Genomic DNA, 18,471 nt, shown 5'->3' on the forward strand with positions numbered 1-18,471 from the left:
TTGACAAGATGGAGCTGCTCTTTCTCCTGGGGAAGGCCTGCACGCTCAAAGACCTCTCCATCACGGTTGACTCCACAGTGTCGCCCTCACAGAGTGCAAAGAACCTTGGCGTGCCCCTGGACGTCACCCTGTCATTTTCTGCAAACATCAAAGCAGTGACTCGCTCCTGCAGGTTCATGCTCTACAACATCTATTGAGTACGATCCTACCTCACACAGGAAGTGGCGCAGGTCCTAATTCAGGCACTTGTCCTCTCCCGTCTAGACTACTGTAACTCACAGTTGGCTAGGCTCCCCGCTTGTGCCATCAAATCCCTGCAACTTATCCAGAGCGCTGCAGCCCGCCTGGTGTTCAACTTTCCCAAGTTCTCCTATGTCACCCTGCTCCTCAGCACACTCCACTGGCTTCCAGTCGAAGCTCGCATCCCCTACAAGACCATGGTGCTTACCTATGGAACAGCAAGAGGAACTGCTCCTCCCTACCTTCAGCCTATGCTCAAACCCTACACCCCAACCCGAGCACTCCATTCTGCCACCTCAGGTCTCTGGCCCTTCCACCCCTATGGGAGGGCAACTCCCACTCAGCCGAGTCCAAGCTCTTCTCTGTCCTGGCACCCCAATGGTGGAACCAGCTTCCCCCTAAAAGCCTGAACCAGCACTTGCACTTGATCCCCTCCTGCCCTTTCAAGCTCTGACTCTACTGATAACTAAAATATGTAATATATATATATATATATATACAATGCGTTCAGAAAGTATTCCCACCCCTTGACTTTCTCCACATTTTGTTGTGTTAAAGCCTGAATTTAAAATTGATTAAATTGAGATTTTCTGTCACTGGCCTAGACACAATACCCCATAATGTCAAAGTGGAATTATGTTTTTAGATCAAAAATAAAATCAATAATAAATTAAAAGCTGAAATGTCTTGCGTCAATAAGTAATCAACCCCTTGCCTTTGAAATGGCAAGCCTAAATATGTTCAGAAGTAAAAATGTGATGTGTTTTGTGTTGGATTTACCCCAAACATAACACTTTGTATTCAGGACATAAAGTTAATTTATTTGGCACATTTTTAGCAGCTTCACTTTAGTGCCTTTTTGCAAACAGGATGCATGTTTTCTAATATGTTTCATTCTGTACAGGCTTCCTCCTTTTCACTCTGTCATTTAGGTTAGTATTGTGGAGTAACTACAATGTTGCTGATCCATCCTCAGTTTTATCATATCTCAGCCATTAAACTCTGTAACTGTTTTACCATTGCCCTCATGGTGAAATCCCTGAGCGATTTCCTTCCTCTCCGGCAACTGCGTTAGGAAGGACGCCTGTATCTTCGTAGTGACTGGGTGTATTGATACACCATCCAAAGTGAAATTAAGAACTTCACCAAGCTCAAAGGGATATTCAATGTCGGGCATTGTAAAACCTCCCTGGTCTTTGTGGTTGAATCTATGTTTGAAATTCACTGCTCAACTGAGGGATCTTACAGATAATTGTATGTGTGGGGTACAGAGATGAGGTAGTAATTCATGTTCAACACTATTATTGCACACAGTGCATCCGCTCAACTTATTATGTGACTTGTTATTAAGCACATTTTTACTTGTATTTATTCTTTTGCTCAGAAAACTTGGGGGGGAAATAAAACCACCTGCGGGCAAAATTTGGGGCGCCAGTTGGGGAACCCTGTCTTCGAAACTTACTCAGAAAGACTCACAGCTGTAATCACTGCCAAAGGTGATTTTAACATGTATCGTCTCAGGGGTGTGAATGCTTATGTAAAATAGATATTTCTGTATTTCATTTGTAATACATTTGCAAAAATGTTTAAAAAAATGTATTTGATCCATTTTGAATTCAGACTGTAACACAACACAATGTGGAATAAGTCAAGGGGTTTGAATACTTTCTGAAGGTACTGTATGTATATAATGTTATGTATAGACAGTATGGACAGTATATGAATAGGAAAGGTGTGTACAGCAGTAGTTATATAGGATGAGTCTTGACTAGAATACGGGTATATACATATGAAGTGGGTAAAATGGTATGTAAACATTATTAAAGTAAAATATACTTTTGACTGGTACTGTACAGTCATGGCCAAAAGTTTTGAGAATGACACAAATATTAATTTTCACAAAGTCTGCTACCTCAGTTTGTATGATGGCAATTTGCATATACTCCAGAATGTTATGAAGAGTGATCAGATGAATTGCAATTAATTGCAAAGTCCCTCTTTGCCATGCAAATGAACTGAATCCCCCAAAAACATTTCCACTGCATTTCAGCCCTGCCACAAAAGGACCAGCTGACATAATGTCAGTGATTCTCTCGTTAACACAGGTGTGAGTGTTGACGAGGACAAGGCTGGAGATCACTCTGTAATGCTGATTGAGTTCAAATAACAGGCTGGAAGCTTCAAAAGGAGGGTGGTGCTTGGAATCATTGTTCTTCCTCTGTCAACGATGGTTACCTGCAAGGAAACACGTGCCATCATCATTGCTTTGCACAAAAAAGGCTTCACAGGCAAGGATATTGCTGCCAGTAAGATTACACCTAAATCAACCATTTATCGGATCATCAAGAACTTCAAGGAGAGCAGTTCAGTTGTTGTGAAGAAGGCTTCGGGGCGCCCAAGAAAGTCCAGCAAGCGCCAGGACCGTCTCCTAAAGTTGATTCAGCTGCGGGATCGGGGCACCACCAGTACAGAGCTTGCTCAGGAATGGCAGTATGCAGGTGTGAGTGCATCTGCACGCACAGTGAGGCGAAGACTTTTGGAGGATGGCCTGGTGTCAAGAAGGGCAGCAAAGAAGCCACTTCTCTCCAGGAAAAACATCAGGGACAGACTGATATTCTGCAAAAGGTACAGGGATTGTACTGCTGAGGACTGGGGTAAAGTCATTTTCTCTGATGAATCCCCTTTCCGATTGTTTGGGGCATCCAGAAAAAAGCTTGTCTGGAGAAGATAAGGTGAGCGCTACCATCAGTCCTGTATTATGCCAACAGTAAAGCATCCTGAGACCATTCATGTGTGGGGTTGCTTCTCAGCCAAGGCAGTGGGCTCACTCACAATTTTGCCTAAGAACACAGCCATGAATAAAGAATGGTACCAACACATCCTCCGAGAGCAATTGCTCCCAACCATCCAGGAACAGTTTGGTGACGAACAATGCCCTTTCCAGCATGATGGAGCACCTTGCCATAAGGCAAAAGTGATAACTAAGCGGCTCGGGGAACAAAACATTGTTATTTTGGGTCCATGGCCAGGAAACTCCCCAGACCTTAATCCCATTGAGAACTTGTGTTCAAGAGGCAGGTGGACAAACAAAAACCCACAAATTCTGGCAAACTCCAAGCATTGATTATGCAAGAATGGGCTGCCATCAGTCAGGATGTGGCCCAGAAGTTAATTGATAGCATGCCAGGGCGGATTGCAGAGGTCTTGAAAAAGAAGTGTCAACACTGCAAATATTGACTCTTTGCATCAACTTCATGTAAATGTCAATAAAAGCCTTTGACACGTATGAAATGCTTGTATTATACTTCAGTATTCCGTAGTAACATCTGACAAAAATATCTAAAGACACTGAAGCAGCAAACGTTGTGGAAATTAATATTTGTGTCATTCTCAAAACTTTTGGCCACGACTGTAGATAGGGCGGGATAGAGTACCGGGTGGTAGCTAGCAACAGTGACTAAGTTCAGGGCAGGGTACTGGGCGGAGGCAGCCTAGTGGTGACTATTTAACAGTCTGATGGCCTGGAGATAGAAGCTGTGTTTTAGTCACTCGATCCCAGCTTTGATGCACATGTACTGTTTCCGCCTTCTAGATGGTAGCGGGGTGAACAGGCCGTGGCTCAGGTGGCTGAGCCCCTTGAGAATTTTCTTGCCGTTTCTGTGACACCGGTTGCTGTAGATGTCCTGGAAGGCAGGCAGTGTGATGCTTTGGACTGACCGTACCACCCTCTGGAGAGCCCTGCTTTTGCGGATGGTGCAATTGCCATACCAGGCGGTGATACAGTCCGACAGGATGCTCTCAGTGGTGCACCTGTAGAAGTTTGTGAGGGTCTTAGAGAGGGGCCAAGAAAAATGTCTTCAGTCTCCTGAGGTTGAAGAGGCACTGTAATGCCTTTTTCACCACACTGTCTGTGTGGATGGACCATTTCAGGTTTTCAGTGATGTGAACGCAGAGGAACTTGAAGATTTTCACCCTCTCCACTGCGGCCCCGTCGATGTGGAGGGGGGTGTGCTCTCTCTGCTGTCTCCTGAAGTCCATGATCAGCTCCTTCGTTTTGTTGATGTTGTTCTTTCCCTGGCACAACTCCGCCAGGGCCCTCACCTCCTTCCTGTAGGCTGTCTCGTCGTTGTTGGTAATCAGGCCTACCACTGTTGTTTCATCAGCAAACTTTATGATTGAGTTGAAGACGTGAGTGACCACGCAGTCATGATAGAACAGGGAGTACAGGAGGGGGCAGAGCATGCACCCTTGCGGGGCCCCCGTGTTCAGGAGCAGCGTGGTGGAGATGTTGTTGCCTACCCTCACCACCTGGGGTCAGCCCATCAGGAAGTCCAGGATCCAGTTGCAGAGGGCGGGTTTCAGACCCAGGGCCCTGATCTTAGTGATGAGCTTGGAGTGCACTATTGTGTTGAAGGCTGAATTTTAGTCAATGAACATACTGTACATAGGTATTCCTCTTGTCCAGATGGGATGGGGCAGTGTGCAGTTCAATGACGATTGCGTCTGTGGATCTGTTGGGGCGGTTTGAAAATTGTAGTGGGCCTAGGGTGTCGGGAAAGGTAGAGGTGACATGATCCTTAACTAGCCTCTCAAAGCACTTCATGATGACAAGAAGTGAGTGTTACGGGGCAATAGTCATTTAGTTCAGTTGCTTTCGCTTTCTTGGGTACAGGAACAATGGTGGACATATTGAAGCAAGTGAGGACAACATACTGATGAAATTATACAAACAAAAATATAAACCCAACATGTAAAGTGTTGGTCCCATGTTTCATGAGCTGAAATAAAAGATTCCAGAAATTTTCCATATGCTGAAAAAGCTAATTTCTCTCCAATGTTGGCCAGAAATGTATTTACATTCCTGTTAGCGAGCATTTCTCATTTTCCAATATAATCCATCCACCTGACAGGTGTGGCATATCAAGAAGCTGATTTAACAGCATGATCATTGCACAGGTGCACCTTGTGCTGGGGACATTAAAAGGCCACTCTTAAAATGTGAAGTTTTGTCACACAACACATTGTCACAGATGTCTCAAGTTTTGAGGGAGCGTGCAATTGGCATGCTGACTGCAGGAATGTCCTCCCGGGCTGTTGCCACATAATTTAATGTTAATTTCTCTAAAATAAGCCGCCTCCAACATAGTTTTAGAGAATTTGACAGTACGTCCAACCGGCCTCACAACTGCAGACCACGTGTAACCACGCCAGCCCAAGTGGGTGGGCCTATGCCCTCCCAGGCCCACCCATGACTGCACTCTTGCCCAGTCATGTGAAATCCATAGATTAGGGCCTTATTTATATATTTCAATTGACTGATTTCATTATGTGTACTGTAACTCCGTAAAAGCATTGAAATTGTTGCATGTTGCGTTTATATCTTTGTTCAGTATATATAAACATTTAAATTCTACATTCTCTCTGTTGTTTTCCAGACGGACGCTGCGCTCATGTACGATGCCGTGCACGTGGTGGCCGTGGCCGTGCAGCAGTCTCAGCAGATCACTGTCAGCTCCCTACAGTGCAACAGACACAAACCCTGGCGCTTTGGGAACAGATTCATGGCCCTCATCAAAGAGGTACGTAGTATTATACATTACACACCGGCCCACTGGAAAGGCAGGGGAGGGATGGACATGGAGAGAGAGAATGAATGAGTGAGAGATAGCCTACACACACATAGGAGAGAGAGAATGAAAGAGAGAGAGAACGCCTACACACACATAGGAGAGAGAGAAGGAAAGAGAGAGATAGCCTACACACATAGGAGAGAGAGACACAAGAGAGACATACAGCGAAACAAGCTGGATGGGCACAAGGGGGCGATCAAAGAAATCAATGTAAATTAAAGAAAAAGGCTTTGTTTTTACTGCATTTTTATATTATGTACATTCATAGTTCTCCGAGAGCAGCAACCATCTTAATCTTAAACCTGTCTCTCTGTTTTCATATCATGTCCCTACAGAATGGGTCTACATGATCTTAATCTGGGCTAATTATTCCTCAGTGTGCTAGATAGATTCTGGAAACTGGTGGCGGATAATCCAAACGTCCCTGTCTGTCAGTTAGGCAGTTAAAGAGCAAGATTGGCCCAGGCTATATTTAGGGTCTGTAAAGCCTAGCTACCTGTAACGTTCGTCTAAGTCGTCCTCCTCCTCAGACGAGGAGAGGCGAGAAGGATCTGAGGACCAATACGCAGCGAGGTATGCAGACATAATGCATTTATTAAATGAAAGACGAAACACGAAGTACACTTGAATTGATTACAAAATAACAAACGACGTAGACTGACCTGAACATAAGAACTTACATATAGACGAAGAACGCATGAAACAGGAACAGACTACCTAAAACGAACGAACAAACGAAACAGTCCCGTGTGGTATACACAGACACAGGAACAATCACCCACAAACAAACAGTGAGAACAGCCTACCTTAATATGGTTCTCAATCAGAGGAAACGTCAAACACCTGCCTCTAATTGAGAACCATATCAGGCAACACATTAACCCAACATAGAAACACATAACATAGACTACCCACCCCAACTCACGCCCTGACCAACTAAACACATACAAAAACAACAGAAAACAGGTCAGGAACGTGACACTACCGTGTTCTGTTCTGTTTGCTCTGTGAGATTTCACCAGAACCCTGCTAACACTCACACTGCTTCTGGCTGGGGGGTGGTGTGGCTGGAGGGTGGAGGGTGGGGAAGAGGAATGGAGGGATGAGGTTTTTGACATTTTAAAGCTCTTTGTCTCGAACCGCCGCACAAATAATCTCACATCTCGCCACCTCTAGTACTCTCTCTCTCTCTAAGCCTGTTGACCAGTACTAGGGTGGACACCAGCCAGCCCTCATAAAAGACACCGCTGTTTAGCCTGATGGTCTTTATACACCACTGCACTGTCGATCCAGAGTGACATACAGGGTAACATTACACTATCACTGCATGGCCACTGCATCACAGGCTAACACTGAACTATCACTGCATGGCCACTGCATCACAGGCTAACACTGAACTATCACTGCATGGCCACCGCATCACAGGCTAACACTGAACTATCACTGCATGGCCACTGCATCACAGGCTAACACTGAACTATCACTGCATGGCCACTGCATCACAGGCTAACACTGAACTATCACTGCATGGCCACCGCATCACAGGCTAACATTGAACTATCACTGCATGGCCACTGCATCACAGGCTAACACTGAACTATAACTGCATGGCCACTGTATCACAGGCTAACACTGAACTATCACTGCATGGCCACTGTATCACAGGCTAACACTGAACTATCACTGCCTGGCGGGTAGGAGCACTGGGCCAGTAACCGAAAGGTTGCCGAATCGAATCCCCGAGCTGACAAGGTAAACATATGTCGTTCTGCCTCTGAGCAAGGCAGGTATCCCACTGTTCCCCAGGCGCCGATGATGTGGATGTCGATTAAGGCAGCCCTCCGCACCTCTCTGATTCAGAGGGGTTGGGTTAAATGCGGAAGACACATTTCAGTTGTACTACTGACTAGGCATCCCCCTTTCCCTACACTATCACTGAATCACCACTGTATGACAGGCTAACATTACACTATCACTGAATCACCACTGTATGACAGGCTAACATTACACTATCACTGAATCACCACTGTATCACAGGCTAACATTACACTATCACTGAATCACCACTGTATTACAGGCTAACATTACACTATCACTGAATCACCACTGTATTACAGGCTAACATTACACTATCACTGAATCACCACTGTATCACAGGCTAACATTACACTATCACTGAATCACCACTGTATTACAGGCTAACATTACACTATCACTGAATCACCACTGTATTACAGGCTAACATTACACTATCACTGAATCACCACTGTATCACAGGCTAACATTACACTGTCACTGAATCACCACTGTATTACAGGCTAACATTACACTATCACTGTATTACAGGCTAACATTACACTATCACTGAATCACAGGCTAACATTACACTATCACTGAATCACCACTGTATCACAGGCTAACATTACACTATCACTGAATCACCACTGTATCACAGGCTAACATTACACTATCACTGAATCACCACTGTATTACAGGCTAACATTACACTATCACTGTATTACAGGCTAACATTACACTATCACTGTATTACAGGCTAACATTACACTATCACTGAATCACCACTGTATTACAGGCTAACATTACACTATCACTGAATCACCACTGTATTACAGGCTAACATTACACTATCACTGAATCACCACTGTATCACAGGCTAACATTACACTATCACTGTATCACAGGCTAACATTACACTATCACTGTATCACAGGCTAACATTACACTATCACTGAATCACCACTGTATCACAGGCTAACATTACACTATCACTGAATCACCACTGTATCACAGGCTAACATTACACTATCACTGAATCACCACTGTATCACAGGCTAACATTACACTATCACTGAATCACCACTGTATCACAGGCTAACATTACACTATCACTGAATCACCACTGTATCACAGGCTACCATTACACTATCACTGAATCACCACTGTATGACAGGCTAACATTACACTATCACTGAATCACCACTGTATGACAGGCTAACATTACACTATCACTGTATTACAGGCCAACATTACACTATCACTGAATTACCACTGTATTACAGGCTAACATTACACTATCACTGAATCACCACTGTATGACAGGCTAACATTACACTATCACTGAATCACAGGCTAACATTACACTTAACATACTACATCTATTTAACACGGATTCATTCAAAGGTACCAATTTCCACTGTTATTTTCAATATAACCATGTCCAACCACATAGGCAGGTAATTGTGGTTATTTCTTGGAAATTCACAATCTTCTTTCATCTAGTTCTCTCTTCCCAACAAAGAGGAACAATGTGACATTAATGAGCCTGTAATAACATGACATTAGATGTCATACTACAGGTTCTTTCTGAAATAACATTCGCTTTAAGTCAGTTGCTCTTGCTTCTCTAAGAAAAAGGCACAGAATTCAACATTTGCTATGCAATGTAACACAAGAGAGTTCTATCAAGGCACAAGGTGAGACCCAAATGCAGACACAGGAGGAAGATGGTTGGAGTCTTACAATGTTTAATAATCCAAAGGGGTAGGCAAGAGAATGGTCGTGGACAGGCAAAAGGTCAAAACCAGATCAGAGTCCAGGAGGTACAGAGTGGCAGACAGGCTCGTGGTCAAGGCAGGCAGAATGGTCAGGCAGGCTGGTACAGAGTCCAGAAACAGGCAAGGGTCAAAACCGGGAGGACTAGAAAAATGAGAATGCAAAAAGCAGGAGAATGGGGAAAAATCTGGTTGACTTGGAAACATACAAGACGAACTGGCACAGAGAGACAGGAAGCACAGGGATAAATGCACTTGGTAAAATAAGTGACACCTGGAGGGGGTGGAGACAATCACAAGGACAGGTGAAACAGATCAGGGCGTGACAAGTTCAGTGCTTAGGGCCACTTTTATGCTCGATTTTCAGCATTCCAAAGCAGTGCCTGTATCGTTACAGATTGGGGAATAACTATCTCACTGTTACTAAAGCAACGATCAGAATTACGTCTAAAAAGCGTCTGTGTCCTGGAGAAAACTGTATCGAGTTTGTGTATGTGGTATTAATAAGTAATATACAGTGTGTGTGTGTGTGTGTAGCATACCTTTGTGTGTTTGTACGCCTTGCTTAAAGGTGAACTCTAATGAATAATGAATGTCTCTATTTTGCTGAGAATGAGTGAGCTCCTGTGACTTCTTGCTCTTTGGTTATGATTAATCTCTCTCTCTCTCTTTCCCTCCTCCATCTCTTTCTCCTCACTCTCCATCCCTTTCTCCCTTTCTCCCTTTCACTCTCGCTTTCTCTCTCTGTCTCTTTCTCTGTCTCTCCTCCCTTCCTCCATCTCTTGCTTCCTACCCCTCTCTCTTTCTCTCCTCCAGGCCCACTGGGATGGCTTGACTGGGCGGATCACTTTCAACAGAACCAACGGCTTGAGGACAGACTTTGACCTGGATGTGATTAGTCTGAAGGAGGATGGACTGGAGAAGGTACTAAGGGAGTGTGTGTGTGTTTGTGTGTGTTTGAGTGTGTGTGTGTGTGTGTGTGTCTGTGTTTGTTTGTGTGTGTGTGTGTGTGTGTGTGTGTGTGTGTGTGTGTGTGTGTGTGTGTGTGTGTGTGTGTGTGTGTGTGTGTGTGTGTGTGTGTGTGTGTGTGTGTGTGTGTGTGTGTGTGTGTGTGTGTGTGTGTGTGTGTGTGTGTGTGTGTTTGAGTGTGCATGTTTATAATACATGACCATGTGTGCACGTCTATGGAGGAGATAATTCATTAAGAAAAGCTTGCCAACACAACAGATCCAAACACCAACCCACACAAACACACCCTCCTTACACACATGCTCCCCTGTGTGTGCCTCTCAGATGCTCCTGACCTCCTCGTCTCTCTCTGTGGCGTGTGTCTGCGCCTCCATGAATAATTTACTCTATTAATGAAAAAACCTTCAGGAGCCCTCCAACCTCATGAAGGCTGAATTAAACAGTTGATTTGCAATTACAAAGCAGCCATCTCTAAGGCCTCAGTAGTGGGCATCAGAGAGAGGAGCAGGGCTGTTGAGGCTGTAGTGGGTTGGTGCTGCAGAGCAGAGTGTCTGCTGAGATGAGAAGCCCTGTAGCGGGTAAGAGAATAACACAGCCAGGATGAGAGGCCCCTGCAGGCTCACTCCTCCTCCTCCTCCTCTTCTTTCTGCTTCCACCAACCCCTCCTTACACACTCACTCACATGCACACACATACACTCAGTACTCCACCTCTTCAGCTCAAGCACACATTCCCAGAATTCTCCAGCACCCTTAGGACACGGCTGACAGCAGGTTGAACTCTTAACTCTTAACCTGCGGGATGAGATATAAGAGCTGATCTAGGATCAGGATCTGCCTCTAGCTCTCTGTGGAAGAGGAGTGTGTGTGTGTGTGTGTGTGTGTGTGTGTGTGTGTGTGTGTGTGTGTGTGTGTGTGTGTGTGTGTGTGTGTGTGTGTGTGTGTGTGTGTGTGTGTGTGTGTGTGTCTGTGTCTGTGTTTGTGTGGGTGGGTGCGTGTTTGTAATAATGCACCTCACATCATATTTTCTCATAGACACACTCTCCCCTGAACAGTTTTTCTGCACGGAAGATATAACTGTAGTGCACTAAATGCTAATGTTTTGTCCGTGTTTTTCCCCTCAGATTGGAACATGGGACCCTCCTAGTGGCTTGAACATGACAGACCACCAGAAAGGGAAGACATCCAATGTCACAGACTCCTTAGCCAACAGATCTCTAGTTGTCTCCACCATACTGGTGAGTACCATTCCCTCTTTGCTCTGTGGTAGACACTTTTTGTCTATTCATAGAGAACTTAAATTGCTGTACTAGCTGTCAGCTAACTGGGTGCTATAACAGAGTTCTACCATGTCTATATAAGTGATTATGAATGCCCAGAACTGCTCTAAGACTTAATTGACTCCTTGGAAAAGGTGTTATTCCTTTTTAGTTTTCTTTGAAAAGTGCTCCACTTGATTTTCTCAGGATGGTCGTCGGCCTGTGAGCGAATTGAATGAAAGTAGCCAAAAGTACACCACTTTTAAATTACCAGTCCACACTTCACTTCACTGCTGTGGAGAGGTCCCTTTCCAATTGGTTGAGAACAGTTTCAGGCAGGGCTAATTGGCTGATTGATTGCCCAATAAGATTTCATGGTTTAAGGCTCTCTCTCTCTCTAGCATTTTATTAGTCCCTCTATTGAGTAGTTGTTTCTCTACCCAGTGATGTTAAACCCAGACATTCAGGGGAACTCTTGGGGAAGTTAAAGTGCCCTAGGCTCTCTAATGCTTCTCTATGAGTCACACAGACCAACTCACAGCTGTACTTCCTCAGGCTTCATCCAACCATCTTTGGCATTTTAGAAAAGCACTATAAACATCCTGTGTATTGTTATTATTCACTCTATAGAAGATTTATAAAAACATCTTTGCTTCAATGATGAGCGTGTAATGATGGGGCGGTGAGTCGGAAGCAGGTGAAACGTTTTAATAAAACAATAAAACCAAGAACATGACACTGATATACAAGAACAATACCAACTGGTGAGTGAACATAGGAGAGTGACATATAAAGGGGAGGAAATTATGAAGGTAATGGAGTCCAGGTGTGAATCATAATGATACACAGGTGCGCGTAATGATGAGTGCCAGGTGTGCGTAATAATGAATCCCAGAACCAGTGGTTAGTACTCTGGCGACGTCGTATGCCGGAGGGGAGGAGCAGACGTGACAGAGCGTATCACTCCCCATCCTGTGGTGTCTATCTGTTGGGGTGGAGTTGACTGTGAGTTGTAAAGAAAGTCTGCTCTGCTGCAGTAGGGATTCTGTAGGCTACACGACGACTCCATCCCTCCTATCTCCTCCGTCTGAAAGCCATACCAGAGTCCGCTGCAATTGACTCATCACGACTAAACAGTAAGCTTCTAGAATCAAGAAAGTTAAGGCAATTTACGATCCTATTATTAAGAACCAGAGCGTAAAAATAACAATATCAACCAAATTGCGGTTTGTCATTATTTATCCCGTGCTGCGCTTGCCTTACCTCTCCCATGCATGCTGCCGCTGTGCTCTGATTGAATTGCTGTTATTAGTTAAGACTCTAAATGTCTGTAATTGGTGCATCAGGATTGAGTCATGGGGAGATCTCGGATGGCTTTGAGGGGATGAGAAAAGAGGGAGGGCTGACAATAATTGGGTTTGTTACATTTGATTGATGCACACTTTTATCCAACTTCTCTTCATTTTCTTCATGCCAGACTGAAGGATTACGAGCCCCTCTTTAAAAGGTGGAGCTGTAATTAGTTTTCAATGCCTCAGAGATCTGAACTAATCAAAAGAGTTTTGGCCATTTTGTCAAGACCTCATATTGGTAATAGACTGGTGGTTAAATTGACAGTACTTCTAAGACCTCATACTGGTTGTTAAAGTCACAGTACTTCAAATACCTCATACTGTTATTATACTGGTGGTTAATGTCACAGTATGCCCATGTGGCAGTCCATAATGGGCATAGAGGGCAGTCCATAAGCGCAGTGAACAGAAACAGATCCCACCTCCTCTTGGCTACACTAGAGAATCCTCCTCACCCGGGGCACCAATCATAGTAGTGGATATAAACAGATCCAACCTCCTCTTGGCTACACTAGAGAATCCTCCTCACCTGGGGCACCAATCATAGTAGTGGACATAAACAGATCCAACCTCCTCTTGGCTACACTAGAGAATCCTCCTCACCTGGGGTACCAATCATAGTAGTGGACATAAACAGATCCAACCTCCTCTTGGCTACACTAGAGAATCCTCCTCACCCGGGGCACTAATTGTAGTAGTGCTATAGCCCCGTTTCCCTTGTGGGAGGGGCTTTTAGTATGGGAGAGAGAGGAAGAGAGAGAGAGAGAGAGAGAGAGAGAGAGAGAGAGAGAGAGAGAGAGGGAGGGAGAGGGAGGGAGGGAGAGGGAGAGGGAGGGAGAGGGAGAGTTAGAGAGAGAGAAAGAAAGAGGGAGAGAGAGAGAGAGAGAGAGAGAGAGAGAGAGGGAGAGTAGCCATAATAGGACATTTTAGTATGAGAGAGAGAGGGAGAGAGAGAGAGAGAGAGAGAGAGAGAGGAAGAGAGAGAGAGAGAGAGAGAGAGAGAGCGAGAGAGAGAGAGAGAGAGCGAGAGAGCGAGAGAGAGAGAGTGAGAGAGCGAGAGAGAGAGAGAGAGAGAGAGAGAGAGAGAGAGAGAGAGAGAGAGTTGGAGAGAGAGTTGGAGATAGTGAGAGAGAGTAGCCATAATAGGACATTTGAAGTGTCTCTATTCCTTTGTAATGTTTACTGTACATTTTTTATTGTTTTATTTCACTTTTGTTTATTATCTAGTTCACTTCCATTGGCAATTTAAATATATGTTTCCCATGCCAATAAAGCCCTTTGAATTGGATATTTAATATGAATATGTTATGTGCTCAGGTCTAGATCTGTGCTTCTAACCTTGGTGTTGTCTTTGTGTTACACACACACTCACACAAGCAATGCAAACAAGCCTCACAGTATAATAATGATCATGAATGAGACAGATGTGAAAAACTCAATAATTACCTCACACTGACAAATAACTACTGTAAAGGTTCATTAAGCTAAATGACGGTATAATCAACCATAAGTAGGTAGTGCAACACTATATCCTGTTGATTACCTGTTCTACTCATCATCTGTCAAACATGTCTCTCTGGCTCTGCACACCTGTAATGGCTGGGGGATCAGCTATATATGCATTATATTATAAACTCTTTTCCCCGTTCAGCGGAATCTGATTTTACACAACGCTTATCAAGGCTCTAGGGGAAGGAGTTGTTACTAAGGTAACAGGCGATGGGAATCTAAAGAAATGAATAGACAAATCAACCTTTCAAGCTTATTTACTTTATTTATTTGTCTTTTCATACACTTCATGGCTCCTCTTTTGGTTTCTTTAGTCAAAGCACAGACACTCAAGTCGCTGAATTTCTTCACTAACCAACTTTGAAATCAAACCTGTTTCAAATATACACTAGATGACCAAAATTATGTTGACACTCATTCCAAAATCATGGGCATTAATATGGAGTTGGTCCCCCATTTGTTGCTACAGCAGCCTCCACTCTTCTGGGAAGGTTTTCCACTAGATGTTGGAACATTGCTGCAGGGACTTGCTTCCATTCAGCCACACGAGCATTAGTGAGGTCGGGTGCTGATGTTGGGTCGATTTGGCCTGGCTCACAGTCGGCGTTCCAATTCATCACAAAAGTGTTCGATGGGGATAAGGTCAGGCTCTGTGCAGGCCAGTCAAGTTCTTCCACACCGATCTTGACAAACCATTTCTGTATGGACCTCACTTTGTGTTCATGCTGAAGCAGGAAAGGGCCTTCCCCAAACTATTGCAACACAGAATCACAGAATCATCCAGAATGCCATGGGCAAAAAGTTCTACAGCTGCACCATCGAGAGCATCCTGACCGGTTGCATCACCACCTGGTATGGTAACTGCTCGGCATCTGACCGTTAGGTGCTACAGATGGTAGTACGGCCCAGTACATCACTGGGGCCAAGCTTCCTACCCTCCAGGATCTATATACTAGGCGGTGTCAGAGGAAAGCCCAAAAATGGTCAAAGACTCCAGTCACCGAAGTCATAGAATGTTTTCTCTGCTACCTTACGGTAAGCGGTACCGGAGCGCCAAGTCTAGAACCAAAAGCTCCTTAACGTCTTCTACCCCCAAGCCATAAGACCGCTGAACAATTAATCAAATGCCCACCAGATTATTTACATTGACCCCCCCATTCGTTTTTTACACTGCTTCTACTCGCTGTTAATTGTCTATGCATAGTCACTTCACCCCTACCTACATGTACAAATTACCTCAACTAACCTGTACCCCTGCACATTGACTGCTGTATATAGCCTCGTTATTGTTATTTTATTGTGTTACTTTTTATAATTTTTTACTTTAGTTTATTTGGTAAATAAACTAAATATTGAACTGCACTGTTGGTTAAGGACTTGTAAGTAAGCATGTTGTATTCGGCGCATGTGACAAGTAAAGTTTGATTTGATTGTATACTGTAGCATTAAGATTTCCCTTCAACTGGAACTAAGGGGCCTAGCTCAAACAATGAAAAACAGCCCCAGACCATTATTCCTCATCCACCAAACTTTACAGTTGGCACTATGCATCTGGGCAGGCACCATTCTCCGGGCATCCGCTAAACTCAGACTCGTCCGTCGGACTGCCAGATGGTGAAGCGTGATTCATCACTCCAGAGAATGCCTTTCCAATGCTCCAGAGTCCAATGGTGATGATCTTTACACCACTCTAGCCGACGCTTGGCATTGCGCATGGTGATGTTAGGCTTGTGTGCGGTTGCTCGGCCATGGAAACCCATTTCTTGAAGCTCCCGATAAACGGTTCTTGTGCTGATGTTCCTTCCAGAAGAAGTTTGGATCTCGGTAGTGAGTGTTGCAATCGAGGACAGACAATTTTTATGCGCTATGTGTTTCAGCACTCGGCGGTCCCGTTCTGTGAGCTTGTGTGGCCTACCACTTCGCAGCTGAGCCATTGTTGCTCCTAAACATTTCCACTTCACAATAACAGCACTTACAGTTGACCGGGGCAGCTCTAGCAGGGCAGGAATTAGTCAAACTGACTTACATTTACATTACAGTCATTTAGCAGACGCTCTTATCCAGAGCGACTTACAGTAGAGTGCATACATTTTATAACCTTTTTTTTATTTATTTTTTTATTTATTTTTTACATACTGAGACAAGGATATCCCTACCGGCCAAACCCTCCCTAACCCGGACGACGCTATGCCAATTGTGCGTCGCCCCACGGACCTCCCGGTTGCGGCCGGCTGCGACAGAGCCTGGGCGCGAACCCAGCCCAGCCTGGGCGCGAACCCAGAGACTCTGGTGGCGCAGCTAGCACTGCAATGCAGTGCCCTAGACCACTGCGCCACCCGGGAGGGACTTGTTGGAAAGGTGACATCCTATGACGGTGCCACATCTTCAGTAAGGCCATTCTACTCTGAATGTTTGTCTATGGAGATTGCATGGCTGTGTGCTCGGTTTTATACACCTGTTGCTGAAATAGCCGAATCCACTAATTTGAAGGGGTGTCCACATACTTTTGTATATATATGTATTTTTCATAAATAGGGTTTTTGTAGTATTAGTTGATTATTTTAAAGTTGTTCATCATAATTTCTAGTTTGACCACTTCTAACTATAAGAGTCCAACTTTGAATAGGCAGTAGTCCTATGTGTACCATGACTCCACATCACACGTGTGAGATTTTGCTACTGATAAGGTTGCACTATGCTCTTTTTCACTTTAGAAATGGTGCAGCTGATGTGAAAAGGCTTCTTCTCTGACACATTACATACATACAACACGAAGAATCACACCCTGGAACCAATCGTAGTAGTGCTCGCCAACAGATCACACCTCTTATAGCCTTGTTTCCCGTGTGGGATGGGCTCATCTCTGCCAATAGGTATTTAGTATGACAGACATAAAGAACATTTACTTGAAACAGAATTTGATGTTGACTTTTATTTACTACAGTTGCGAGAAAAATGAGTTGCCGATCGGATTGAATTAAAAGGTACAAATCCACACACGCTCTGTCGGGCTCCCCGAGGATCAAAGGAGTCGAGAGAGAGAGAGAGAGAGACACGAGAGAGAGAGAGAGAGAGAGACACGAGACACGAGAGATGAGAGAGAGAGAGAGAGACACGAGACACGAGAGAGAGAGAGAGACACGAGAGATGAGAGAGAGAGAGAGAGAGAGAGAGAGAGAGAGAGAGAGAGAGAGAGAGAGAGAGAGACAGAGACAGAGACAGAGACAGAGACAGAGACAGAGACAGAGACAGAGACAGAGACAGAGACAAGACAGAGAGAATGAATCAGCTTTGTTTGCATTATATAATAAACCATTTTCCCCATATAGCGGAATCTGATTTTTCACAGTGCTTATCAAGGCCCCAAGGATAAGGAGTCGTTACTAAGGTAACAGGTAAAGGGGATCTAAATAAATTAATAGACCAGTCAACTTTTCAATCTCTTCATACACTCTTCATAGCTATTCAAGGTACATACATTCAAGCAACTATTTATCTTCACTAATTGACTTTGAAATCAGAATTATTTAAAATATATTTCATAAACAGCATATTGGTTGTATTATTTGGCTATTTCAGAATTGTTCATCACTATTTCTAGTTTGACCATTTCAGATTCTTCGAGTTAAACTTTGATTAAGCAGCGAGCCTATGGGAAGTCTTCCATGACTCTACATGACACGTAGAGAGCACTGAGTGGGTTCTCTTGTTCTTTGCTCTAGGCGGTAGCCTCGTAGCATACTGGCCCAATCATTATACAACTAAAATAAATGCTCAAATGAGTCAGCATCATTGGGACACATTATTTTCATTGGGACACATATTCAATTTTAGAAGAATCAAGGTGATTTTGCATTCAAGGGTGAGTGACTCTCCAGATCAGCAGTATAACATACAGAAGTACTTTAATGAGGTTTGCTATACAGAGATAGCTAGCTAGT

At 44.2% G+C, this 18,471-nt stretch overlaps 1 protein-coding gene across 1 annotated transcript in view; it reads left to right on the plus strand.

Annotated features, from left to right (window-relative positions):
* Positions 1-18,471, plus strand: part of LOC120047686 (glutamate receptor ionotropic, kainate 2-like) — a 218,341-nt gene that overhangs the window by 127,362 nt on the left and 72,508 nt on the right. Inside the window, exons 7-9 of the mRNA XM_038993236.1 lie at positions 5,676-5,819; positions 10,259-10,366; positions 11,535-11,648. Coding sequence (XP_038849164.1) covers positions 5,676-5,819; positions 10,259-10,366; positions 11,535-11,648 — 366 coding nt within the window. The remainder of the gene's footprint in view (positions 1-5,675; positions 5,820-10,258; positions 10,367-11,534; positions 11,649-18,471) is intronic.

This window comes from Salvelinus namaycush, chromosome 5 (assembly GCF_016432855.1).
Source record: "Salvelinus namaycush isolate Seneca chromosome 5, SaNama_1.0, whole genome shotgun sequence".
Lineage (NCBI taxonomy): Eukaryota > Metazoa > Chordata > Actinopteri > Salmoniformes > Salmonidae > Salvelinus > Salvelinus namaycush.